Source organism: Coturnix japonica, chromosome Z, assembly GCF_001577835.2.
Source record: "Coturnix japonica isolate 7356 chromosome Z, Coturnix japonica 2.1, whole genome shotgun sequence".
In the NCBI taxonomy this organism is placed as follows: domain Eukaryota; kingdom Metazoa; phylum Chordata; class Aves; order Galliformes; family Phasianidae; genus Coturnix; species Coturnix japonica.
This window is the reverse complement of record NC_029547.1, coordinates 11,797,077-11,823,917: the sequence shown is the minus strand read 5'-3', so window position 1 is coordinate 11,823,917 and position 26,841 is coordinate 11,797,077. Positions and strand designations below refer to the sequence as shown.

At 40.0% G+C, this 26,841-nt stretch overlaps 3 protein-coding genes and 1 non-coding gene across 6 annotated transcripts in view; all 4 read left to right on the top strand.

The window, feature by feature from the left end:
* The first annotated feature begins 764 nt into the window (after positions 1-764).
* On the top strand, positions 765-3,489 carry RPL37 (ribosomal protein L37). The gene is made up of 4 exons (XM_015848495.1): positions 765-896; positions 1,593-1,728; positions 2,003-2,087; positions 3,257-3,489. The coding sequence occupies exons 1-4, from the start codon at positions 894-896 to the stop codon at positions 3,324-3,326; spliced, it is 294 nt and encodes a 97-aa protein (XP_015703981.1). The 5' UTR covers positions 765-893; the 3' UTR covers positions 3,327-3,489.
* LOC116652575 lies at positions 3,074-3,153 on the top strand. Its single transcript, XR_004305735.1, has one exon. It is a non-coding gene; the product is annotated as a small nucleolar RNA SNORD72 (small nucleolar RNA).
* Positions 3,490-7,532: 4,043 nt separating the features above from the next.
* On the top strand, positions 7,533-24,962 carry PRKAA1 (protein kinase AMP-activated catalytic subunit alpha 1). Its single transcript, XM_015848490.2, has 9 exons — positions 7,533-7,841; positions 12,056-12,197; positions 14,174-14,267; positions 15,109-15,253; positions 16,585-16,672; positions 17,144-17,368; positions 18,863-19,349; positions 20,440-20,566; positions 21,834-24,962. The coding sequence occupies exons 1-9, from the start codon at positions 7,712-7,714 to the stop codon at positions 22,076-22,078; spliced, it is 1,683 nt and encodes a 560-aa protein (XP_015703976.1). The 5' UTR covers positions 7,533-7,711; the 3' UTR covers positions 22,079-24,962.
* TTC33 (tetratricopeptide repeat domain 33) overlaps positions 21,983-26,841 on the top strand; it is a 38,049-nt gene continuing 33,190 nt past the window's right edge. Inside the window, exons 1-2 of one of the 3 annotated variants that reach the window (XM_015848493.1) lie at positions 21,983-22,086; positions 25,553-25,778. In XM_015848493.1, coding sequence (XP_015703979.1) covers positions 25,561-25,778 — 218 coding nt within the window. In that variant the 5' untranslated portion in view covers positions 21,983-22,086; positions 25,553-25,560. Of the gene's footprint in view, positions 22,087-25,070; positions 25,222-25,552; positions 25,779-26,841 lie in introns of those variants that run through there. The other 2 variants (XM_015848492.2, XM_015848494.2) reach the window with 2 other exon arrangements.

Below are 26,841 nucleotides of genomic sequence, written 5' to 3'. Positions count from 1 at the left end.
ACATTTTTTTTAAATTCTCTTTTACTATCATGGCCAATCTAAATTTGAGCTGGAGTAATATGGATAGTTCCAAATTTCAGAATCAGCCTGAAATCTCCCTCAGCATTAGTTACTTTTCCTAAATGGAAAAGCAGAACTGTCCCCGAGTTTCTGAAAATTGGGTCCTCTCTTGATGGAGAGCTTTGGAACAAAATTGGCACAAAACTCTGGGAGGCTTCTATTACTAAAGACAGAACGGCTGCTAAACTTTTACCTGTTTGGCTCCAAATAACAGAAGGGCTCCCTTCATTTTCTCTCCCCTTCCCCATTCTTCAGCCCACCCCCACCCTCCGCCTCATTTTTTTCGCTTTCTTTCTCTTTTCTCAGAAAAAAACAGAATCTTTAAAAACATTTATTTCCATTCTGTAACAGCAAAGGTCATGTTAACTTACGTTTGGCCATCTATGTGCGTTGCCTAAGGGTGCTGGCTAGGCTCCCGTTAGAAGGGCACTTCTCAAGGGGGCAGTTAATGTATCCTACATCACGTATGGTGAGACAACTTCCCTTTGCAAGTGTTTATCTCCCCCCCTTTAACTACAAGCAGAACGTGGACAGACTGGATGCTGAAGCTTTCAGGTAAAATCAGCGATGCAAGGTGGATGTAGGCTTTGCCTTCAGTTTAATTCCTGGGGTACAAGCCGCTCGGTGTCTGCTCCCCGGCAGCCCCACCATAACGAGGCACCGCCACCATTACGAGGAGCCGCCCCGGATGTAGAACAGGGATCCAACCCGGCCCACGGAAGGCTGAACCGCCCCGCCACGCTGAACCGCGCCGCGAACCCGGAAGCAGTTGAGGGGGGTTATAGCGGAAGCGGGGCGGAGCTCGGCCTCTTTGGTGCTGGCGGCTGGTGAGGATGGTGAGTGCTGCGCTGAGCGCGGGGCATCGGCCGGCATCCGCCACCGGGATGGGCCGTGGGGGTCTGCGGGCATCGTGTGGTGCTCGGGATGGCTCTGTGCACTGTTGCAGCCGGGCCTGGTGGCGGGATGGCTCTAAGGACGGACGGCTGCGGGGCCGGGGCCTGATGGCGGGTGTGGCGCTGGGCCCAGTGCCGGTCTCGTTGCAGAGGACGGACGTGGGGCGTCACGTTCTCCCAAGCGGGGTTACAGGGCTGTGCTGTCTGCAAGGGGCTTATCGGTAACATGGATCCGAGCGGGCCGGGGCTGAGGCCACGCGGCTAGCTTAGCAAGCGGGGAATCGGATATGATTTGTGGTGAGCATATGGCTGACGTTACTGAAATAAGTGTTTTTATTCAGGAAAAAAATGCAACGTTAGTGAGTCTGGGGGCAGCTTTGCTGGTAACTGTTGAGTAGTTTCGTTCAGTGGCTGGTGGGATATAGGGCTGGTTGGCGTAGAGAGGTGTAAGGAGCTGATCTCTAAAAATGGAGGAGGCCTACGGGTAAAACTGGGTTGGGAACTGAGCGCAGTGTCCCACCATGATGTTTATGGGTTTTAAAGAACTATGCTCGGATTTTTTTTGATTAGCTTATTCCTTTCGGGATGTACCGTGCAAAACGCTGATGGTATTTACAAAGGTCCTGAAATGTTTTTCAGACGAAGGGTACATCATCCTTCGGTAAGCGACGAAATAAGACACATACCTTGTGTCGTCGATGTGGGTCCAAGGCATACCACCTGCAGAAGTCTACCTGCGGGAAATGTGGATACCCTGCCAAGCGTAAGAGAAAGTGTAAGTAAAGAAATTCTGACTGAATTAAATTTAAATGCTTGTGTTTCTTTGGTTTTGGGACTTAGATTTTTTTTTATTTTTTTTTTTTTCAAACAACGAAAAAATACTCATTTTGGCATTTGAAACCTTTTTGAAACTGTAAATTAGTAATTTGTAGCATTACTGTGTGAAAGCTGGTCTTGTTTATAACTATTTTCCTACTTCTGTCAGTGAATAGTTGTACTGTTGAAATACTTTGTGCAGATGAGCATTAACAGTAATTTATATATTCTAGACAACTGGAGCGCAAAGGCTAAACGACGCAACACTACTGGTACTGGTCGCATGAGGCACCTGAAAAAGGTGTACCGTCGCTTCAGGTATGATGCTTTATTGTGAATTAGCATAACTTATCTTATGTGGATTTCACTTGATAATAAAATCAGTCACCCAGAGTGAACACGTTCATTTACAACACTTAATGTGGTGTGATCTTTCTTTTAAAATAGGCTGTGATGTAAAGGATGTGCAGCATGTTGCTTGGAGGTTGAAAAGCTTGTTATTAGTGACACACAGATTGAGTAAGAAGGTCTGGTGCTTCTTATAAATATGAGTTGTATGGTACACCAGGGCATGGTAATAAAATGGCTGCACTTGAATGGGAATAGTGCTTTGCTTGCCATTGCTTGTATTTGTGGGTCATTTGAGTTGCTGGTTGCACTCTAGCTTGATGTTTTAAAAGCAGAATTCATGTAATATGTTCCAATCCATGTACTTAAGCTCACCCCCCCAAAAAAAGCCCAAAACCACATTACCGATTTTTCTGTTACTTAGAACTCAATTAGCAGTAAGTAGCTGTTTGTTAGATTCTGTGTTACAGGTTTCTAGAATTCAGTCTGAAGCTTTTAGTTTTTCTTTCGGGGTACTATAGGGATGGTATATATATACACTGTAAGATAACCTAATTTAAGTTCTAGAACTAGGTATAGTTTAGGGATTCTTTATGTAGATTTTTTTCTTTTTAAATTATCAGTCCTTCCCAGCTGCAGCCAGAAAATACTTTGGTGTGGCAACTGCAACCTCCGTTTGCTTAAGAGTGGCTAAAATATCAATGTCACATAGGACATCAAGCTTGGAACTGATTCTTTTGTCATTAATATTTTAGTTTTTTAAAAGCATAGAGAATTTCTGTAAGAAACAAACACTGAAATACTCTGCTCAGTTACATAAACTATAGGGTGCCTTCAGTAGATGTACCATATCTTAGTGAGTTTTACTGAGTTGTCTCAGTTACTAAAGCCTTCCTGTTTGGAGATAACAAATTTAGTTTCTCAGAAGGGAGAAAACAATACCACTTGTTTGAAACAGCTTGTCAATGATGTTTCTTACTAAAATGTCTGAACATATGAACTTCATAGTGATTTCAGTGCATTACTGAGATAAGCTGGAAAAAAGTTGGTGCACTTGATCTGTAATATCATTTACTATATAAAACAATCTTGAGGAAAACCCACGTTTCAACACATGGTAACTGTATCATTACTTGCAGGAATGGATTCCGTGAGGGAACCACACCGAAGCCGAAGAGAGCAGCTGTTGCAGCATCCAGCTCATCATAAAGGCTTATCTACTTGATAAAATAAATGGTCTTACCATAAAATGTCACCTTTTATACATGTTGTACTTCAGTGAAAAAGGGGATATCTGAAAATATGTATACTTATACAGTTTTCAGTGATATGAAAAGAGTTCATTAAAAGTAATTCTTTGTTTGACTCCTCACTTGATGACATCTTTATGTTGAAAAGGGCCATTATCTCTGTGCTGCATTTTAAATGAGGCTCGCAAGGGTTATTTGAGAAATCACATTTGCAAGAGAAATTGAATGCTGGCTGAGCTTCTCTGGGTACTTCACAGACACAGCAAATGATAACATGGAGAGTTTCTCATCCACTAACATGGCAAATGTCTTTAAATGTTGTTCTGAGATACAGTGGTTTAAGAAGGATGCCCAGACTTAGTCTTATTTATTATTTTGTGACTTGGAAAGGCCCACTAAAGTAATGCTTATTAAGTGGGTCGCTGCTTTGTGGGGTAGGGTGGGGCAAATTACTCTAAAATCTGGAGGGATTTATTGCCAGGAAAAAAAAAAGAAAATATGCTGTAGTTGAGACAAGAGTTACCCAAACTGTCTGGGAGGATCAGACCGGAAAGGTGAGGGAAAAATAGGTAAGTTAAGATGGGTGTAAACAAGTTCATTTTGGTTATGGAAAACATATTCAAAAAAACTTGGGTAGCTCATAATGGGCAGTGGAAGTAAGCTTTGCTGAATCTACTTAGGCACTTCAGTTCTTAGTGCTTCTTTCACATACTGAAAACTGAAAATGCCTTGGTGGTTTCTTTAGTATGCAAATAATCTCTTGTCAAGGTGGTAAAATAATCCTAACTCAAGAGTTACTGGAATTGAGCCTCTTCTGTGCTCTCTAGTATACTCTGTGTTTATAGAAATGCTAATGTAGGGTCCGTAATACCATTTTTGCTTCCCTCTGACTGACAGATAAAGCAGTTAATCCAAGAGACTGTTAGACCGTACAGTCTAAATTACATGAGAAATTATTCCATATTAGTTGAAGCAAGAATCCTGTTTTCAGGTAAAAGCATATCAGTTTATCTAAATTAAAAGTTTCTGAAAGTCAGCGTTCAAGTAATGTCTAGCTCTGAAAGTAACATAACACCAGAATTTAAAAAGAAAGGGGTCTGTGTCAGCTTGATGTGGGGGTCAGAGCTCTTCTCAGCATATGTCTTGTAAGCAGGAATTCTGCTTACTGTCATAGAGCAGTATTTCACCTGTGTTGATTCCTCTGGTAAAAAGATGATAAAACCTGACAATCTGACACAGCTATTGACTGCATGGTGAGCCATAGTTAACAAACAGCTAATAAGGAATTAGTTTAAATCCATAGTTCTAGGTTTACAGTAGAATGATTTTGCTTATGTGTTGCAGTCTATAAAAGGTAATGCAAACCCTGAAGATAATAACAATGATTTTAAGACCTAGCAGAAAGTTTTCTGCTGCTTGGAGCAAATGGAGCCGAGGCCCCGCCCCGCCGGGGAGAAATGGCGGCCCCTCCCCACTCCGCCCACGTCTCTGGGGGACGCCGAGCTGCGTCCCATCGTCCATATCAGCCCCCTTGCCTTGTGAGGTAGTAAAGGAGCAAAGGGAGTCAGTCAGAGATTATGGAATTCTGTATGCCTTTACATAAATCTTTTGGTTGCAATTGGTGACAGTTATGTTTTGATGACTGGAAGATTTTGATACAGATGATCCTCTCTCCTGTGCAGTTCACTGTGTTTATGACTGAGTACCAAGAGCAGGCTGCCATCTGGGCTATGAATAATTTGAATAACTGAAATCATATTGGCATAGAGGAAATCGTGGGGGAGGGGGTCTGGGTAACACCTCAGGCCCAGGCACAGACATATAGACAATGTCTTGAGCAAGTTAAGACTGTGGTGTTGTGTGCTGTCTGTTGGACACCTGATACTAATTTGTCTAATGCCTCATTTACATCAGTTAAGCAGGAGGCAGCTGAGCCCTACATTATATTTCTTGACTGTCTACAAAATATGCTACTGAGATGAGTAGAAAATCAAGCTACCTGGGATGCTTTGCTTAAATAATTAGCAGTAGAAAGCGCATATATGGACTGTCAAAAGGTTTTACAATCCTTAAAGAATGCAGATCCATCCATTACTTATGTGATTAAAGCCTGTCAAGATGCAGGCACAGAAAGCCATAAAATGGCCTTGCTGGCAGAAATGCTGGCAGCCCAGCTCAATGCAGGGACAGATCAAAGAATGAAATAATACAATTGTGGGGACCCAGTTATGTACAGAGGGACCATAAAGTACCTAAGCAAGCAAATAAAAATGCTCATGCTGTTCCAACTCGACTTTGTCCCCAGTGCAGGAGGGGGCTCCTCTGGGCAAGAGAATGCTCATCCAAACTCCCTGTTGCTGCACAGCCCTGTGATCTGCTGGGAAACAGGAAGAAACGTGCAAGACCGCATGCTGTGACAACAAATACAGTCCTGAATCAGCAAGCCACTGCCGGGCCAGCTCACTCAGACCAGCCACTGCTGGCAGTGCAGGAGTGGATTTGGCCACTGCCCAGTCAGTGCCGCTGATGGACAGCACCATGACTCTCATTGCAGCAGGTTTAGAAGTGATGAGAGAACTTGTAATAAACACTTTGGATCATTCACATCTGAGTCCATGCATCAGACACTGCATTAGTGGGCTCCACTTATATTTTGTTGTTTGTTTTGAGCTGTTGTTTGTAATAACATAGGAGAAAGAGAAGAGTGCAGCCTTCTTAATATTGCTAGGAACTAAGGCCTATAATGCTCTAAATTTTCTTGAGAATTTGACATGTAATCCATTCTGTCAACAACTAAGGAACAGTTTGGGAAATTATTTTTAGCAATTTTGTCAAATATCTCCATTCTTACCATACACTTCTCTCATGTCCAGGAAATACTGGTAGACTATTTCAGGTTTTTTGCTCCAGTATTTGCAGCTGTCACCTGTTTCACGTGCAAGTGAGCAGCATTAAATTCTTGCAGCCAAACATTTGCATTTCTTCAGCTTTTATCAACTAGTCGTGATTCTCTCATGGTTTCTTCCTTGGGTGTTTCTCAGATGAGAGTCTACCTTCTGTGAGAGTGTTTTCAAAATACAATGTCTACCCCTCGTGCTTACTCTTCTGCTGTTGGAGATGGGATAAAATGTCATACCGTAAAAAGTTTATATAAACATCAAATACCTTGTAGTGTCAGTACTTTGAAAGCTGAGGCTTCACTGGATTACAAAAAAAAGTACATTAGCACCATGCTTGTACTTGCTAATAGCTCTGAACTTCTGCTTTTCCTTAAGGATAGGGGATGCCATTTACAATTATGCAGAACAGAAGGAAATCACATGGGTACAGATGGGAACAAAGCCTGATGCTTGTTCTTTTCCTCCCCCAATGCAATGTGTGCCTGAGGATTTGTTAGGAGCTGATGGGCCCTGCTGCAGAAGACAGGAGGTTCTGCTGCAGAGCTCAAAACTAGAAAAAGAGCAACAACCAATTTTCTTCACTTTCTATTCTTCTTTTCCAGTTACAAGGACAAAACAAACAAACAAACAAAAAGACCATAACAATGTAATTGAAGCACTGAACATGAGCTGTAATAAAAAGTAGAATTTCTGTCTTTAGACAGTATCCAAAGGGAGTTTAGATAACATCCCCGAGTTCAGAAGTTGGCACCTTTACACATTAACAGGGGATTACTGAGGACTACTAATACCTTTTTGTCCTGCATCGTATAACATCTTTTATATGTTTGCGCATGTTAAAGAGTTTACATGTCATGTAGTGCTGGCTGAAAGAATCTCATTTTCTCAAACACGATCCTCATGAAAATGCTTGAAATTCAAATTCTAAATTACTCAAAAATCATTAGTTTTATTTTCCTTGCTTTGACTGTTTTACCATGTAAAATGTTACTTGAATGATACACAAATTTTAGCAGGGTGCATATTAAAGTAGTACCTACGATTTTACTGGCCTATGTTTTGCCATTGGCTGAACAAATGACACCCTCACCATCTTTGCATCCCTCCTGTGGACCACGGTGTGGACCAAGCAATTGACACTCTTCTAATTCCATCTGTTTATTTGAAGGCAGGATTGGAAAGCAACTTGAAAATAATATTTGCAGGCAAGAACAGCTGTTGGTCTGCAGTATGTAGGAAGCGGATCCAGGCAGGGCAGCAAGCAGGTGAAAGAAGAGGACATCTCCCACAGCACTCAACCCGGAAGGATTATCTCGCACCGCCGGAGCCCGAGTAGCAGAAATGGTTGGCGGGGGCGGAAAGCGGCAATAGAGGAATAGTGTCTGAGTTCCGGGGGCCGGCTGCGTGCCGGAGCTCCTCCTCGCCGGAGGCCCCGTCCAACACCATGCGCAGACTCGGCTCTTGGCTCAAGATGGCGGCGGCAGATAAACAGAAGCACGAGCACGGTCGAGTGAAGATTGGGCACTACATCCTGGGTGACACGTTGGGAGTCGGCACTTTCGGCAAAGTCAAGGGTGAGCTGTTGCGCCGTCTATTCCATTTGGGTCGGGGCTGGGGCAGGTTTCCCGCTGGGACCCTCGCTGGGGTCGTACGGGGGCTGCTGGGGCCCCGGCCGGAGGCTGGGCACTGTCAGGCGGAGAGCCGGGCGCTGTGTCGCGGGGTGCCACAGGGCTGAGGGCTGGGCTCCGGGTCCCGGCTCGTATGGCCGCGTTTGGTAGCTCTGGCTGTGAGGGGCGGCCTGGCCATGGAGGCGGCAGCGGGCATGGCTGGGGCGGGGCGGGGCGGCTCTCCGGACGGGGGATTTCTCTTCCGCGTTGGCAGACATCGTTCCTGGAGAATTCCTGCGTGCGAGTGTGATCGCATCTGTAACGGAGGTGGCCGACGTTCAGGCACACCTGCCCGCGGGATTGCGTTTTGTCCCTCAAATATTTGCCGCCCTTAAAAGGTCAGCGAGCTTTCTTGCTTCGCAAAGGGCAGAGCATTAAACCAAAAAAAAATCCTGAAATTATTTGACTAACGAGCTCAGCTGCTGACACAGCTGTGTGGGAATTCTTAGTGCTGAGGCTGGTGGTAACTGAAGTTTCTCTACAGCTCTCAGCTCAGTTGGTGGTGAGAGATTATGGTATAAGAAAAAGCTTGTCCCGTTTTTATTCAGCTAGGATTTTCCTGGAGTTTGTGTGATGTGGGTGGCTTTGCCATGACTTCAGCTGATGCGGAGCTCATTTCCTTCATAGTATCTGCTATGATGCCATGTTAAATCAGGTTAAACCATGACAGTCTTCTTGGAAGAGGGTGTTTAATGGCAGTGACAACCCCAGAAATCAAGTGGAAAAGCAGATTTGTGAGTAACTATCAAAGGTTTCCCGCTGTTCAGCAAGCTGTCAAATTAATTCACCTTTTCACTTGGTGTTTTAATATCACAGATTGTTGTTGCTGATCTGATGTTTTGCCCATGTAACTCTTAATTTGGCTCTATAATCCTGACTTAATTACTGACTTAGTTCATCTGTCTATCTCTCAGATAGGCATTCATAGAGAAGACAACTGGTTCTAGCATTCTTTTTTGCCTTTCATGTCCAGGCATAGCAAAAGTATCACTGACATGAAAGGTGAAAAAGACTGCTGGAAGTAAATGAGTTTTGTGAAGTACATTCTCACTTCAATTGTACAAGCATTTGGCATATAACACTTATTCTGACCTCAATGACTTTGGATGTTGGGCAAAGCTCTTTACAGAGGGAGTGCTGAGAACAGGCTGCTCAGGTTGGTGGTGGGTGCTCCATTCTTGAAGGTGAACATCTTCAGACCCAGGTTGGGTGGAGCATCTAGTTCCAGACCTGGAGGAGGTTGGTGGCCCTGCCTGTGGAAGAGAGGTTGGAACTTGATCCTTAGGGTCCCTTTTGACCCAATCCATTCCATGATTACTATTATAGTGTTGCCTTTTGAAAAAAAATGGTCATACCTTCTGCTGAATCCAAAAGCAGAATTTTATTTCCAAGTGTTTCAGATGGTTAGATTTCATGAAAAGAGGAGTAGTCAGACGTCTGGTAATTTTTAGTGAAACTGAGTATACTGTTTGTGATTGTAGATACAAAATGTTTGTCCAAGCCTTGAAAACAAGGCTAAGAACTGTGATCTGCAAAAATGATTTAAACAGGCCTTGATGAAATGTGGAGGGGAATAGTGAATGTAAGTTTGCTCTCTGTTGTCTATGCACAGCATTAGCTGCTGTTTTTGCTGTTTTAATTAATTAATTAATTTATTTTTCCCAAGTTAGTAACGATATTATCTTAATTTTAAAGAGTGCTGCTCTCTACTGAGCCTTGGCTTGGATTGTTTGTTTCTGTCAGTGTATTTGTTTACACGTAGTCATAGAATCATTAAAGTTGGAAAAGACCACTAAAATAATCTAGTCCAGCCATCAAATGGGGCAACATAAGAGTCTGCTCCTGCCACTAAATTTCACCTTCTGTGGTCTCCTGCGTCAAAGATCTTGTAAGTCTAATGCTTGTGGTATGGCCAAGTGAGGGCCACCCTGCAAGTGCCAGGTCTGCTAGACTGAGGCTGTATAACTTCATGTGATTTAATAAAGCCCAGGGTTTAGTGAGAGCCCCCTCTGCACTGCACAGCTGTGTATTTCTGTTGCTTGTACCTCCAACTGCCTTCCCATTGCAGAGGGCATCCAAAGAGATGCCTCCTCAGTGTGCCCATAACTGGTACCTACATCTCATAAGGACGTCATATTTCCTGTGGTTTGGGGTTGTTTTTGCCAGTATAAGGCTTGAATTTAGACAAATGTTTCTGCACTTAAGCAATTGAAATTGTTGCTGAGGTTGTTGCAACTGTGTCTTTGAAAACTTGTTGCTGTGCCTTCAAGTTTCAATATGACTATGCAATTTGTATTAGTGATAGAACATGAGGAAATGGTATCAGGTTGCACTGAAGAGGTTTGTATAGGATATCACGAAGAATTCCTTCCTTGAGAGAGTGGGCAAGCATCAGAAAGGGTTGCTCCGGTGGAGATCCCATCCTTGCAGGTATTTAAGTGGATGTGCCACTAAGGGACATAGTTTAGTGATGGACTTGATAGGTCAGGTTGATAGTTGGATCTGGTGATCTTGAAGTTTTTTTTTTTTTTCTAGACTAAATGATTATCAACCTAGAGTATTATCAAAGAATAAAGAGGGGTATATTAGCTGTACAAAGGGAACTTTCTATGCAGTGCTTTTACTTTCTAAGACTGGTAGAGTACTAAAATGATTAACTTGATTAATTTAAATATATTTCTGGATTGTAAGCCATCCCTTTTGTAGATAAAACTTATGCTAAGAGGTAATACAGAGTAGCTTACAGAAAGATAACACTGGCTTCTTGGTTTTCTATGGGCTGTACATGATGTTATCATCTGAGGTCTTGCTTTCAGCTCCATTCTTGTGTTGAAGAATAGTCAGCAGTCGCAATATACTTCAAACTGCTCCATCTTAAGGTTAGTTTGTTCTTAAGGCATGCAGATATCTGACTGCTTCTTTGTGGAATTATGGATCAATTCTCATGTGAGGCACATGCAGAATAATGTTGCAAAGGTACTTTACTGTTGTGAAATACAACAACAGATCTTTTAAAATTCACATCTTTTAAGGGATGTAGAAACACTTGCATTTGCTGTTACATAAGACAACAAAGTGAATATTACTTTTGTCTGGGAAAAATGATTTTTTCTGAGAAGAGTGCTGTTTAGTATTTAAAGCACAAGATCTGTTGTGGTTGTCTGGTGCTGTGTATACTCCATGGATTTGCAAGTCAGTCTTACTTCATGAAGGGGATTATTGGAAACTCCAGTCTTAAAGCTAGATTTCATATAACCTTAAACTTGAGGGGGTGGGGGGGGGAAGTGCAGAGGGGCAGAAACTACTGAAGAAATATGTAGTATATCTGTGATCTGTTATGGCATTTTGCTGGGAACTTTGTTGTGGTCTTTTCCAAAAGCACCTGCAAACTTAAGGAATTTAAGAGATGTAACAGTCTAGAGGACATTTTACGCTACGAACTTCCTCTACAACAAAAATTCTTCTAGAAGTGGGAAGAAACTTAGAAATGTAAGAGATTGCTTGCTGTAGTTAACACTGGATTCTATTTTGTGCATTTTTTCTATGTTTTGCCATTTATACAATGAAGCTCTGGTGTGATACACCTCCTTACTATGTGAAGGTGAAACTACTATAACTGCAATTTCAAGATTGGATACTCTTAGCAATAATTCCAATTGCTGAAACACGCTTCTTGAGGGAAAGGAAGCTGTCATGTTATACTAAGAGCAATGTTTGCTGACTGAGTAGAAAAGCTGCAGGGAGAGCATGCCTGAGAGGATTATCAAGTGAGCTCAGATTGACTCATACAGAGAAATGAAATTGTCTTCTTCCTTAACAGTAATGCAGTGTTTTGGGATACAAAAATGTTTTCTTTGAAAAAGTGTATTCATGCTGCAGTAGTTCCAAGTGTGAGACCTAAGGTTTTAATTCATCTTCTCTCAGTAGAACTGAGAGATTTATTTGGGGTACAGAAGAAATCATGTACTGTGGGGTCTTCAACCTCCCTGAAGATAATGGGAATTTGCGGAACATTTAGTATTTTAATTGTAGTATTTCTTGGCTATATTTGAAGTGACCTATTGAATGTTCTTTATGGAGCAATTGAAAAATCTGACTAAATTCTTTTTTGTTTCTTGTAGTTGGCAAACATGAGTTAACTGGACATAAAGTTGCAGTGAAGATCCTGAATCGACAGAAGATTCGCAGCCTTGACGTTGTAGGAAAAATTCGAAGGGAGATTCAGAACCTCAAACTCTTCAGACATCCTCATATAATTAAGCTGTAAGTTCTATTTGCTATGATCAGATCTATTCAAGCAATAATCTCTTGCTTTCACTGCAATGTGTCCAAAAGGCAGTAGTATTGGCAGGAGCTTCTTAGGAATCTAACCAGCTTTGAAGAAGCAGTATTCCGTTTTCAGTGTCCTCTGTAATGCATTTTCATAAAACTGATCTGCGCTGGGGGACAGAGAGGTGTGCTTTAATGTTCTTTTTCTTTTTTTCTTTTTCTTTTTTTTTTTTGGGGGGGGGGGGGGGGGGGGGGGAAGCTGGGCAGGGGGCTTCTAACAAATTAAGAAGGTTGTAAAATGTATTTCTATCGAAAATTACTGCATTTTTTCCCCCTCAGTATTACTTAACAGCATGCTGATCATTTAACTGTGATTTCTCTATTGTAGATGGCTCTGAAAAAATTTTCTGAATTAAGGATGTACAGTCTGTTAAGTGTAATCTGATATTTCAGAATTCTTTATGTAGCTGTTACTACTTGTCTAGTATGCTAAAAAGTTGTTGCCTGCCTGTCCCTGTCTGTTAGGCAATGAATAGCTCATGAATAGAGTTCAGAGTGCAACTAAATATGTCCTAGACTAGACACTTTGTAATTTATTTTCTAAGACCAGATTTAAGTGCCATTGATTTTTGGCCTGCTTATGCATATACTAGGGCACATATAGAGAGCAGATGATTATCATTCTTAGTTATGGAGTGGCAGTTTATTTTTTGTATTCTTGGACTTGTATTAGGATCATGATAGATTCCCATCTTCTACATTCCTGTAGGTTTAAGAGTTTAAGAACAAGTCCAAGGCTCCTAACTGCAGCCAAAACAAACAGTCAATGTACCAGCCAAGATACAAGGCAGAATAAGGAATCTGTACTTCTAGTACTGTTAAGCTTTTAAGTCAGCTTAACAGTTTTCAAGTAAGCAATTTCTCAGTGAAGAGTGACTTTTCAGCTGTTTGACCTGAATTTCCAAAGCTGAAGGGTTATTATCCACTGTAAAAATGCCATTTGGGCTATAATTGATACTATTGTGCTGACTTGCTGGTAACTTAGGGTACTGCTGCTTATGCTCTTAGGAAATAGACCAGGGAACTTGTGGGTTGAAAGTAAACAGTTTTCTTTAGCTTAACGACAAATAAGACAATTTCTGATTCGGAACACTTTATTAAAAACTTTGTAAGAAGATTTACCAGTATTACAACTTCAGGTCTGTCTTTGCAACATTTTTCTATACCATGCTTTAATTTAAAAACCTTCGAAGCATCCCTTCCCTGTTCTTCAGCAATAGAATGTGTTGTGTTTTCTTCTGTAAAAATTCTTCTTCCTGTGTTCATTCATCCACTCTGTGGAGTTTGGCCTTACTTATGTTATTGGTATGTAAGTATTGTGTTCTGCAGTTGCCTTTTCTCTGAATAGAAAAAAATGAATAGACTGTAGAGAAGTATGGTTGCATCTTCCAAGAGATGCAGACTGGCTTATTTTCAGAGATGATGACAGGTTTATCTTCCAGCATTTTTTACAGCCTCTCCACCCAAAAATGGAAATCACTGTGGAAATCTCAACTATGAACTGTTGTTCATGATTGTCTGAAGCATAAAGCAGATTGTTTTCACAACTATTGGGAAAATCATGAAAGGGAATGTTAGAAGTGAGGTTGCACTGTAACTTCTTACTAAAAGTATTAAAATATCATTTCTTTACTAGTGAGACTTGGTCAGAGTTTCAGAATTTCTTGGTGGGGAAACATAAATTTTCTCCTAGCCTTTACAACAGCAGCATCCCTAAGTAAAACATAAGGAAGCAGCTTCTAAGAAAATGTTATTGCACTGATTGTAAATTGACTGATAAAACCAGTACTGTGGGAAGAATTACACAGAAATATATTTTAAAGTGTTTAGGTGTAAACAACCTGTTACAACTCTTAGGTGTCAACCTCTCATGCTGAGTACTCAGACTAATATATACCTTTCTCTGTCAGGTACCAGGTCATCAGTACCCCAACTGACATTTTCATGGTGATGGAATATGTTTCTGGAGGAGAGCTGTTTGATTATATCTGTAAGAATGGAAGGGTAAGAAGCAGTTCAACTCTATAAGTCAATGACTTGCATTCCATTATTGCTTTTGCAACATTCCTCTTAAATGAAGGTTTATTTTTATGTGTTTAGCATTATTTTTGTTAGCAGTTAAAATAAAGATATTTTATGGTTTCATCTTGCTAATTTGCTTGGTTTCTGAGCACATAAACATGATCTTCATATATATCCATCACACAGGTTTTTTTTTTTTCTTCCTGTTTATTGAAGCATTACTTCCATTACTGGGAAGCTGTTATACTGTCGTTATTGCCCTCTTTCACTGGTTTCTCTTAATTCTCTAATTGTCCCTCGTGGCAAGCTAGATAGCTTATTCTAACAAATAACTAAAAGCATCCTGGCTAACAGTGACAAAGTGTAAGAGATGTTCATAGGAATGCCCAAATAAGCCTGCTCTTTGAACAAAGCTGCCTATAGGAGCATAAATTTTATCTAAATTTTACTGCCTCTCATGACTGTCAGCAGCTTTTGTCTTATTTAAATCTGATTATGTACTTAATTAACAAAGTACCTTGGTATTCCAGTTAGACAGAATTAAAGTTTGGGTGATAATGTTTCTGACTGAGCATATAATGTTTCCAAAGAATGTTTGACAAACATCAGTGACTACTGAGTAGGTGGATTTTGTTTTATCTTACTCATTTCATAGCTGTGGCAGAAGCAAAATGACGTAAGCTGTGAAATTTTCTTCCACAAAGATGTGCTGTATAAAGTATCAAAACTATAAATGATAGCTTTAGGTCATTGGAAAATTTTCTGTAATTGATGGAAAAGCCATCTTCCACTGTCTCAGAATTGTTTAAAATTCTTGTTTTAGCTTGATGAGAAGGAAAGTAGACGTCTGTTCCAGCAAATCCTTTCTGGTGTGGATTACTGTCACAGGCACATGGTAGTTCATAGAGATCTAAAGCCTGAAAATGTGTTGCTTGATGCACACATGAATGCCAAGATAGCTGACTTCGGTAAGTGTTAATTTTTTTATATCCTAGATACAATTTTGTGTTATTTAGGGTTAATTGGTATGGAATATTCTTAATGTTTGGTTAATCGAATATCCTGTATGGTACGATAAAATGTGTGAAGAGCATGAATGCAAGAGAAAATATTATTGTTGAATATCTGTGTTATTTGCTTTCCCTTTTGCTTTCTTTTTCACGTCAGGTATTTTTTGTCACTGCCTTCTTTCGTCTTGCTTAACAGTATTTCTGTGAAATGAGACTTAGTTAGCAAGTGGTAAGGTGGGAAACTGAGTTAGCGGATATTTAACACTCTTCAAAGTACAGTGCAAGGACATTTATTTATATTTAAGAAGCATATTCCTTAGTAAAATGTGAATTCCAAAGATGTGATTGGGGAAGAAAAATGTAGTTAGTGTAAAAAGTAAAATATTTGGTTTTACAAACACCTGTGCTCTTTGCTACACAGGTGTCTAACTAGTCAGAGAATTTGACAGTTTGTATGAGCTGTTTCTTACACAGTTGGTAATGAGACTGGTAGCTAGTTCTGAAGCATTATCTGAATGAAGAAACCTGACTGTATGAACATAGCAAGGAATCTATACAGCTGTGTCATCACAATATGTCTCCTGTTAGAAATAGTACATAATATCTGCTCTTTGAAGGGCCTGATCAAATATACTAGGTAATAATATTCTAGGTAACATGAAATATTATATTTTGAAACTCTGGTTTTCAAATATGTACACACTGTGAATCCTAGAAATTTCTTGCATAGAAATTGTTTGTGATGCATTTACTTGATGAAGAAATAGAACAGCAACTTAAAAAAAACCAAAAAAACAAAAAACCAACCTCTTTCCGTGACTGAAGTATCTGCAAAAGCATAGTACTCACTAAATTGTGACTTGCTTATTAAATGAGAACATAATACTAGTTTCATATATAGCAGAGTCAGAGTTGGTCAAGCTTTGTACTTCTATCCCCTGGCCTGTTCCTGGTAAGAGGGACTTACCTCTTTGAATTGAGCTCTCAGGACTGCAGTAATCTTGACAGTGAGGCTTGCATTGAGGAAACAGGAAAATATTCTCCACAGCTATTTCAGAAGTGGTAACTTTTGTCTGGTAATTTATGATAAACAAAGTAGGATATGGGGTATAGGATTTTCTGGTATTCTCATGTGTGAAAACTTCAGTGATTCCACAGAAATATGTGTACCAGCTGAGATAAACTCTTTAACTTTTGTCAAATTACTAGTGATTTGTTCTAGATGGTATATGCTGTATGAAGACATTTTGTCCTCTGAATTTTTAGTGGTTACTCTTCTGCACTTTCAGGTCTATCAAATATGATGTCTGATGGAGAATTTCTAAGAACGAGCTGTGGGTCCCCTAACTATGCTGCACCAGAAGTAATATCAGGAAGGTAGGTTTTTTTGTTGTTGTTGGATACACATGTGCATGTACTTCAGTTACTTTGCTGCTTTATTCTAAAGGCTACAGTATTCTTTATCAGCTTGATGTGAAGAAACTATGCTGAGCTGGTAATTGCCTTAATAATTTTTCAAAAATGTATAAGGCTTCTCTGGATTAGCTTTGAATAGCTTTTGTAAATTGGAGGTGATGTCTAATGCCCCAAATCTAGGATGTGCAGTGTGCCTAATGTAGCAAGTAGAGGTATTGATTGAATTAGAGGTGATGTCTTCTGTGAAGTTGAGTGGCTGTGAAATGTCTGCTGCAGGATGGATATTCAGCCTATTCAGTTACAGTATTTTCAGATTAGTTGTTGCTAAGACTGTGTAATTATTATAAGAAAGAGTGGTGTGTTCTAAGTTTTTTTTTTTTTTTTTTTTTTTAAATAGTAAACACAAATCACTAATAGTTAACCTTTTCCCAGGTTATATGCAGGCCCAGAAGTAGATATTTGGAGCAGTGGGGTTATTCTCTATGCGTTGCTATGCGGAACGCTTCCATTTGATGATGATCACGTGCCAACGCTTTTTAAGAAGATATGTGATGGTATCTTTTATACCCCTCAGTACCTGAATCCATCTGTCATTAGTCTTCTGAAACATATGCTGCAAGTGGATCCAATGAAGAGAGCAACAATCAGAGACATTAGGTAAAATTCTGATGTCTGTTCAAAGAATGCTACAAATTATTATCTTAGCGCATATAAGCAGTATGGAGAAACTAGTCAGACAACTTATCCTTGTTTTACAGTATGAAAGGAAAAAGTCAGCTTTTGGTTATTTGGCTTCTGGTGGTTCTCATCTCCCTGGACAAAGAAGTATCTATTGGAGGCTACAGTAAAAGATATACTTTATAGGAATTTTGAGAAATTTGAATTAGGACTGTGTTTATAAAGTTGCTGCAGAATGACGTGCAAAACTGCACAGCACTATTGCTTTCTGGACAAAGAACTTCTTGGCTTGGTTCTGTGCTTTAAATATCTGAGGAGACATTACAGATCTTCTTCAGCGTAACTACTGTTTAATTCATGTTTCTGGAGACTGTGAAAAAGACACGGTGTCTTACAGATGGAATATTCATCTTAACACTTCTTATTCTGGCTTCAAAGGCCTGGCATGAGAATGTGTAAGACTGACATTTACTACACAGAATTTTGGTGAGCTAAAGCTACAAATGTATTTGAATACGGAGCCCACAAAAGCTGTGATTTTTGAAGTGGGTGTTTGCTTTGGCAAATATGGAATGTGTAAAGCAAAGACTTGGTATCTGGTAAGCTGCTTGAAGAAGCACAGCTTTAGGTTTTTCTGCTTCCTTTTTGAGAAGCTCTAAGAAGAGCACTGAAATACTATCTTAGTGAAGAGGCTGATCAGAAAACAAAAGCAATGAGAACTAAGAGCTGTATGACTTGAGTGGATAGGATCTTAGCTAATGTAAGTCATCTAAAGTCTAGGGGAAGTATTGGAAAAGATGTTGAAAAATTTTGGTTGCAGAGCATGGATGGATTTTGAATCCTTAACAGTTCTGTACTCAACCTTAAGACATCATGTCAGTTTAAAGGGCAATCCGACTCTCATTAACTGAATACCTTAATTGTTTCGTGGCCAAATGTGTGCATGTGCAAGAGGAGAGGCTCATTTTAAAGAGCAGTAATAATGTTCTAGGCACATTTACCCAGCTGGGGCAGTGCTTTTTAGTGGCATAGGAAAAGCTTTCTCCCATACTGAAGTGGTCATTACTGATGAAAGTCTGTTTAGTGTGTGAAGCATAAGAATTTCAGCTGAAATATTCTTAAATAACCATCCATTTAATATGCACAACAAGTTGATGAGTTACAATAAGGTGTTTTTGGAGCTCAGATAGTTGCAACACTTCTAAGAAAGAAGGTGTAGGTTTTTATTTATTTTTTATTTTTTAATCCTGAATGCATAACAAAACGTTGTGAAGCCATTAATGCTTGCTTTTTATTTTATAGAATTTTTCAGTTACTTTAGTGTGTGGGATGTTTTGTTGGAAGTGCATAGAAGGGACACTTGGGCTGACAGTTGTGATTTCTTTGTGTATGCATGAAATATAACTTAAAGAATCTATTGCCAAGAAGGTTTGCTCCACATACAGACTTAGACTTTGCTATTTTTAAATCTAGGGAACACGAGTGGTTTAAGCAGGACCTTCCCAAATACTTGTTTCCCGAAGACCCTTCATATAGCTCTACCATGATTGATGATGAAGCCTTAAAAGAAGTATGTGAGAAGTTTGAATGTACTGAAGAGGAAGTGCTAAGTTGTCTGTATAGCCGAAATCATCAGGATCCTTTAGCAGTTGCTTATCACCTCATTATAGATAATAGAAGAATAATGAACGAGGCCAAAGACTTCTACCTGGCTACTAGCCCGCCAGATTCTTTTCTTGATGATCACCATCTGTCTCGCCCTCATCCTGAGAGAGTGCCATTCTTAGTAGCTGAAGCACCGCGGCCTCGCCATACTCTTGATGAGCTGAATCCACAGAAATCAAAACACCAAGGTGTAAGAAGAGCAAAGTGGCATCTGGGGATACGGAGTCAGAGTCGACCAAATGATATAATGGCTGAAGTTTGTCGAGCAATTAAACAGCTGGACTATGAATGGAAGGTAAAAGCATATTACTTCTTTATTACAAGAAGCAGTAGATTTTGAGCTGTGTTGTTATATAGCCTAGAAGTCTAAAAAACTGCATCTTCCGTATATAGTCTGGTTCAGCAATAGCTATAAGTACATTAATTTAAGGACTGGTATATTAGTTCAGCAAAAAGAAATTTGTGTGCTAGTTCTAAAACTTTCCAGTTTAGCTTTGCTTAGTATGTGAACAGTCATGTTTTTCTGAATGATCCTTGCTCAATGAAGTCAAAATAGATTACTTTTACCTTTGCATCCACCAGGTGCAAGGACTTTTTCTTGGGTTTCATATAAATTGTTTTGAGTTATAGTGTACCAAGATAGAAAGTTGCTCATTATGGCATAACAAGCAATGGAAATTTGCCAAACTGGGGGAAAACAGCTAAAGGTCAGCTAGGCAATATCAAGAGGAAACTGAAGGAAGTGGTCTGTGACCATCCTAGGTTCCCACTGTGCAGGCCCAACAGGGTTTTTAACATATATTAATGAATTCTTGGAAAATAATGAATATGTAGTTTCCAGAAATGTATTGCATGTGAATGGCTTAAATGCTTAAATTTAGAACATGAACTCCAGGAGTGAGTGCTTGATTTGTCAAGTTGCCAGGTATGTATCATGAACTAAAAGGAATGCTGTTTTTCTTACACTATGTTGGAGTTAGCAAGTTTACTTTCCTGATTTTTCTGATGACATTCCTGTGCAGGAAAACAAGTGTGTGTGTGTGCACCAACAACTTGCTTACTGCATGAAAATGGTTTTGGAAGAGGTAATTTATGCTGAAAGAAAAAAAGTTGTGTTAACATGTCTAACTTTTCTGCTGGGGCTCTAAGGATGTGTGGGTTTTCTTTTTTTTCTTTTTTCTTTTTTCTTTTTTCTTTTTTTTTTTTCCTTTTGCCAGTAGGAAAAAGCAAACAAACAAACAAACAGACAAAAAAAAAAAAACCACCAAAAAACGCACCTTAAGAGGCAAGCCTGAAATCCCTTGATATTAGTAAGTTGAAATAAGAACAGTATGGTCTGCATCTCAAGCAGTTCTGGTAACTAACTCAAATCTCTTTTGTAATAGGTTGTAAATCCATACTACTTGCGTGTTCGAAGAAAGAATCCAGTGACAAGTGCATATTCTAAAATGAGTTTACAGCTGTATCAGGTGGACAGCAGAACATATTTACTGGACTTCCGTAGCATTGATGGTATGCAAAGACTTGTGTTAATGGAACTATAAGGGAAACTGTTCTAAATTCCAGGTCTTAATTTACTTGTGAATAAGTGAATTAAAACTGTTACCCTTTATCAGCTAAAGCCAGATCTCAGTTTTAGTATTTCTTTGCTCCTTCCTGCTCTAGTGCTCCTGTAGTCAAATGATTAGCTGGTTCATCTCTCAAAACCCTCTTTAGCTGTATCAACTCCTCAGTTATTGGTTTGTGTGTCTCTACCAGCACTGATGCCACTGGTACTAAAAGGGGCAGCGCTATGAAGAAGCAATACTTAGGTTACTTTAACTGTCTGCTGCTGCTTAGATCCAGTGATACTTCATAAAAGGGTCTAATCACTTTACTGTACTAACAATGTAAGAAAAATACCAGTTCAGTGGGAGGGAAGAAGACTGCCTAGAGCCACTCAGCCAAGAAAGGACAGCCTGTCTTTTCAGTCATGAAGCTGATTTGGTATTTCTTTTTGCTACAAATAACTATTAAGTATTTCTTTTATGGGACTGCAGTTTCAAGTAGATTTGACTGATGTAAAAAACAGTCCCTCCTTTACTCACTAATTTTTCCTGGACATAACTCTAAGGTACAAGTGTGAGTCTAATAACAAGCTAATGTTCAGTTTCTAAAGTAAGGTAAAAGATACTTCAGCAGACCTTGCTTCTAAGATGGAAGTATTTCTTTCTAATATGGGAGGTAAGCTTAAGTTGCTATAGATATAGTTCAAGGTGTATAAAATTCTAAAAGAAACACATCAGTTTGTTTTTCACTTTTGTAAATAGTTGCAATCAATGCACAATTAGTCTTAAGAATATTAGAAATAAAATATAAATAACCAAATACAATAAAAACAAAGTAGATGCTAGGAGAAAGTATGTACAAAATGTTTGAACTGTTATTAAGCTTAAACAGATAACTATGGGAGTTTAAAGATAAATGAAGTAAATCAGTTGAACTGTTAGCCACTGAAATTATTTACTGACTGGAAAATGATGGCTGCTCGTCTAATGTTGATCATATTGTCCTGAAGCACAGTTCATAGCACTGTACCAATTTGCATAAGGATGACTGCTTCTGTTACTACTTCTATAAGCTTTTGTTTTGTATTAACTATATATACTTCACAAGAGCTGTTTAAATGTTAACAAGGATTTTAAAAACAAGATTAAGTCTGAGGGGAAAAATATTTTGCTGATCTTCTGGCTAGTTTGATGTGAATGACTAATTTTTTACTCTCTACTGGCCTTTTCAGATGAAATTATTGAAACAAAGTCTGGGACTGCAACTCCACAGAGATCAGGTTCTGTGAGCAACTACAGATCATGTCAGAAAGACTCAGATGGTGATGCACAAGGAAAATCTGCAGATACGTCGCTTACCTCATCAATGACCTCTTCACTTGATTCTTCGACAGCTGACTTAACTCCAAGACCTGGCAGTCATACAATAGAATTTTTTGAGATGTGTGCAAATCTTATTAAAATACTTGCACAATAACTTTGAAGGTGGGCTTATTTCTTTTACAGCAATAAGCATGCATAAATTGTAGTCAGATGCTTCCAGTTGTAATCAATTTAAATTAAGGCGCTGAAAAAACTAGCTGCAAAATGCAATTTACCTGGGGATTTAAATCATTATGAATTAGGTATATTGCTTTGAAGCTGGAGTGAATTTTGATTTTCTGCTATCCAGTAGCTTAATACAGGTACAGGAAGTCACATGCCCCTTGGCAGTGCTTGTAACATTTTCATTGAGTGCACGTTAGTATTTATATAACATTTACATTACATGGTCCTTTTTGTCCTTCTTGTTGGTGATGCATACCTCTGGAGCACTGTAAGAAAATGTGCGCTTACAAGTTCATTGACCTAAGTATGACTTGTTGGTCACTGTCTACGTTTGTGCCTCAGTTGATCAGAACAGTTAATGTCTCCTAACAGTAAAGTGTTAAAACTGCTGTTCCTTCCCCCTTTATTCAGCAGTAAATGAGATTTTTAAACAAAGTCTGATGTGCTGTAATATGCCATTCAATAGTTGATGCACTTGAGTAAATGTTGGCAAATCCAACCAATTGGAATTTTCAGTACGTGTAAGTGCTCTGCAGCACAGTTACGAGTACAGTTCTCTGGGGATTAAGTAGAACAGTTGAAGCCACAGCAGTGCCAAGAGAGACAATGCTGAGAAGACACGCCATGCAATGGCCTGAAACAGATCACTGCTCTAAAGCACTGTGAGCAAGCTCCTGATCTGTGCAGGTTTGCTAGCTCGTACCATAGTGTAGTAGCAGCACAGCTACTGGCAGGCTGAGAATCCTTAGAAGTAAATGCATGTAGTTAAGAGCACAGCCTAGGGGTTGTTGCATGTTATTCTGCAATCTGAAATTGACACGCTTTAAAGAAAAAAAAAAGTTAATACTTAGATATGTTTGCTTACATCACATGTTAACTTACTATATGCTATGTAGAATTCACATTGCAGTTGAAACTTATCGATAGGCTTAGTTTTTCCGGACTACCCTCAAACAAATTTTACTACTTAAATTGTGGAAATTAATAGTGCTGTTTTTCCATTGAATGTTTAAAGCTGAATATGACAACTAAAGTGTTAATGGTTAGGAGGTTTTGAAATGTAGATTGCAGTCACAGATAACAGTAGTTGTAACTGCAGAAGAAATGTTTTAAGAAGATGACCTTAAATGCTGAATCAGATATATTTGCTGAAAAATGCTAAATATCTTGTAAGTTGGATGTACGTACCCACAGTTCCATTTTCATCTAGCACTGATGGATGTAAATGCTAATCAGTAAATTGCCATAAACCATTTTAATTTCTTATTAGGGGATTTTTCTTTTTGAGATAGACTACATGGCTTTAAAAGATTGCTCTCCCATTTAGAAACTGGAAATCAAGGCATTAATATAAACAGTGTAACCTGGACTTTGTTAGGATGGATGGGACTTCTAGCCAGTGATGAGTCTAAGATCCCATCCCTGACACGCTGCTAACCTCAGATGACAAGAACAGTGTAATGCAGTCCAGTTGGCTTCAGTCCAGAAATTCCTCTGTTACAAATTTGAAGAAATTTAGATATGCTTAAGCCTCAGAAGTGCTGTAGCTCTTCTCAACTGGGCAATTGTGTGTCCTGTCTTGTATGTAGGTACAGCTTCAGTTTCTTGTCCTCAAGTAGTGTCTCGCACGGTCCCTGTAGTGCAAGGTTATATTTTGAATAGCATATATGTAGCTCAGAGTGGAAGGGTTCTCCTAGGGAAAAACTATTGTGTTTGAACTATTGAGACTGAGATGACAGTATGTGGGACCAGCTATCAATCATACTTTTAAGTCCTTTCTTCAGTCATGTAAGGAAAGGTTCTGATGTTCTGAATAAATAGGTGTGCTCATTTTGTTATCCTTTTATTTTGAAACCTAAATATTGCACTTGTACAAATGTAACAAACGCACAGATTTTTTTATTGCAGTAATTCCTTATCTGGAGTTTGTTTGGGATCACTAAAACTGCCTCTTGCATATGTTTAACTAAATATTTACTAATGGTATCTGCTCCTGGTGAAAAGGTGCGAGCAGCTCTTAATTACATACACTTCTTTTGGCCCTTCTGTGCATTATGGCAGCCGCGGATTTTACTTTGTTCTCTTGTCTGAATTTTGTTGGCACGATGCAACAGTTTTGATGGCCAAAAGTTTTGTGATAGAACCGAGGGGATTTTATAATACAGGTTTGGGGAGTGGGGAAGGGGACTGACATCCTATTTTGAATCCGGTGCAGTTGTCTGTTGTGTCACTTTCTTACGCTTTGTAGATCTTTATTCTGGAGCTGCTTTCTTCAGATGTTCCTACTGAGCTTGGAGATCTTCTTTTGCATCCCGTCAGGCTGTGAGACTGAACCTCACTGAGGAAAACAGCAGGAGTGTGAGGATGTAATTGATGTGAATACGTGAATTGGTCAAGTATGTTACTCTGCAATCCAAGCACATTCAGTTGGAGTGTGCTGAATTATTTTTCCTGTGTTCTTGCTTTATGGAAGCACAGATAAACCCAGTTATCTCTGAGCTCAGTAGGTATTGAATTAAAAAAAGAGGGGGAAAAAAAAAAAGTATAATTTGGGTGCATAATGCTAAAAGCAAGAAGAAAACGTCATGTTTGTCATGGTTGTCTTGTTATGAGCGTTAACTACTAAAGTGGAAATGTTATTTTACCAGTTGATTACCATTGTAAGATTTGAAGTCATGTTCTTTTAATAAAGATGTGCCTACTTCCTATGTTGATTTTTTTTCTGACAAAGTAACGAATGCAAAAATGCTTGTTTATAACCGTGTTGACTTTATAAAACTTTCAGAAGCTTAAAGTAAAAACGAAGTACTTAAGCATCCCGTCTGCAGGTGTGTGCTGTCTCGTGGTGTTACGCGCTGTCGTTGTAGAGGGGCTGGGAGGGGACGGGCTGGTAACTGCGGGTTGCTGGACGGCACAGCGCCGCGACACAGCGCCGCAGCACGGCCCCGCGGCCGGACACGGCCCTTGTCGCTCCCCGTCGCTCTCAGCCCACGGCGGAACCGCTGCCGCTCCGCCCTTCCGCTTCCCGGCGGGTCAGAGGTGTGTGGGGCTTGAGGCGGCGCGGGCCGGCAGGTAGCGGGCTCTGGCTGCAGGCCGGGCCTCTGCCCGCCCCCCTTCGGGCAGCGCTCGGGGCGGTGTTCGGGCCGTGTCCGAGCCGTGGCCCTGTGGCTCCGCGGGGAGCTCGGCGTAGCGCTCCTGGGTGTGGGCTGTGCTTTACTTGCTGCTTTTGCTTGTGGTTGGTGCAGAACGCCTCGCTACCGCTTGGCGTGGAGCTGCTGGGCGGGATCTGTATGGATGAAGGGCGTTCTGCTTCACGTTACTGCTCAAGATGAGCAAGCTGTGTTTGTTTTCCCGCACGCCGTAAATCTAGCTCTTCTAATCGCTGAAATCTGTTTTCCTCTAGTTCTCCCAATGGCTTCTTTTGGCTGGAAGAGAAAGATCGGCGAGAAGGTCTCGAGAGCCACTTCGCAGCAGTTCGAAGCGGAGGCGGCGGAGGAGAAGGGTCCGGGTGGTGATGAAGATGAGGACTGGGTGAACGCCGCCAAGAGGAGGAAGGAAGTTATCGAGGACTGCGTAAAGAAGAGCAAACAGCTGAAGGATGAGGGGGCAAGTTTGGCTGAAAATAGGAGGTACTGATGTTATCTTCTTTCTTTGACTACCTGCTACGTGTTATTTTAATCCTTTTCCTGAACATTAAGTGTTAATAGTTGCATTCACGCATCCCGTGTTTGAAAAAAAGACTGGTCACTTGTTTTTAGACTTTGCACCTACGGTGTGATGCTGAGTAGGCTTGTTTTTGTTTTTTGGTGTTGACGTTGGCTGCTGTGAAGTCTGTATTCGAGTCTCATATCCGTGTGTTTCCTTAACAAGGAATGATGGAGAAAGATGGAAAACTGATTGCATCTGAAGTTTCAGAGGGTAAATAAAGTATTGTGAGGTAAGCCGTACTGTAAATAATGCTTCAGCTGCTCAAGGAGCTCTGCCCTGTCTTATAAATGCGTCGTAATCTCACTTCAGTGTTAGAAGGAGTTAGCGTGTTTATACATACACAGTGATTAGGGAAATGATGCACAGCACCTGTTATGCAGTAATCTGTCTAATTCTTTTGGCATATCGGGTTCAAGTAACCCCTCTGCGTGTTTCCTGGTAGTAGGACTCAGTCAGAACTCAAGCAGGAATTTTTTGGAAGATTATTTCATAAATTCTTCTTGATACACTCCAAGCAGAAAGTGACTTTGGAGTGGGGGATGGACAGAAGGAAGATGAGACACTATAAACTGTGTTTCAAAACTCCATAGTTTGGTTTCTTCTCTAAAAGAGAAAAAAACAACCACAGTTCTGATAATAGTTCCCTTAAAAACATCAGAAATCTGAATTCTTACTGTAGCTGTATGAACATCTTTTCTTTATTCATTGTTCCAGATTAGCAGATGTGTCATTTTCCTGACAGTATTAATTCCATAAGTCAGTATGTACGTCTGTTAAGCTGTACCTGTCTGAAAAAGGATGACTGAGGCATTCAAAGAGAGCAAATTAGAAGCAGGTGATTCTTGGTGCTGATAATTAGTCAGAGGGGCTGAGTTTGGTCCTAAAACTTTCATCTTAATGTTTATTAGAGAACAGTAAGAAAACTTAGTCCATTCATGACTAACAACATGTGGTTTTATTTGTGAATTCAGTGAGAATTGTGTC

What these genes read in the sequence shown, in the direction of transcription:
- PRKAA1 (XM_015848490.2), top strand. Translation starts at nt 7,712, where the DNA reads ATGCGCAGACTCGGCTCTTGGCTCAAGATGGCGGCGGCAGATAAACAG. An exon ending in CATCCTCATATAATTAAGCT is followed by an intron (nt 12,198 to 14,173) that starts GTAAGTTCTATT and finishes TTTCTCTGTCAG; the next exon opens with GTACCAGGTCATCAGTACCC. An exon ending in AGCTGGACTATGAATGGAAG is followed by an intron (nt 19,350 to 20,439) that starts GTAAAAGCATAT and finishes CTTTTGTAATAG; the next exon opens with GTTGTAAATCCATACTACTT.
- RPL37 (XM_015848495.1), top strand. An exon ending in TGCCAAGCGTAAGAGAAAGT is followed by an intron (nt 1,729 to 2,002) that starts GTAAGTAAAGAA and finishes TATATATTCTAG; the next exon opens with ACAACTGGAGCGCAAAGGCT. An exon ending in AAGGTGTACCGTCGCTTCAG is followed by an intron (nt 2,088 to 3,256) that starts GTATGATGCTTT and finishes CATTACTTGCAG; the next exon opens with GAATGGATTCCGTGAGGGAA.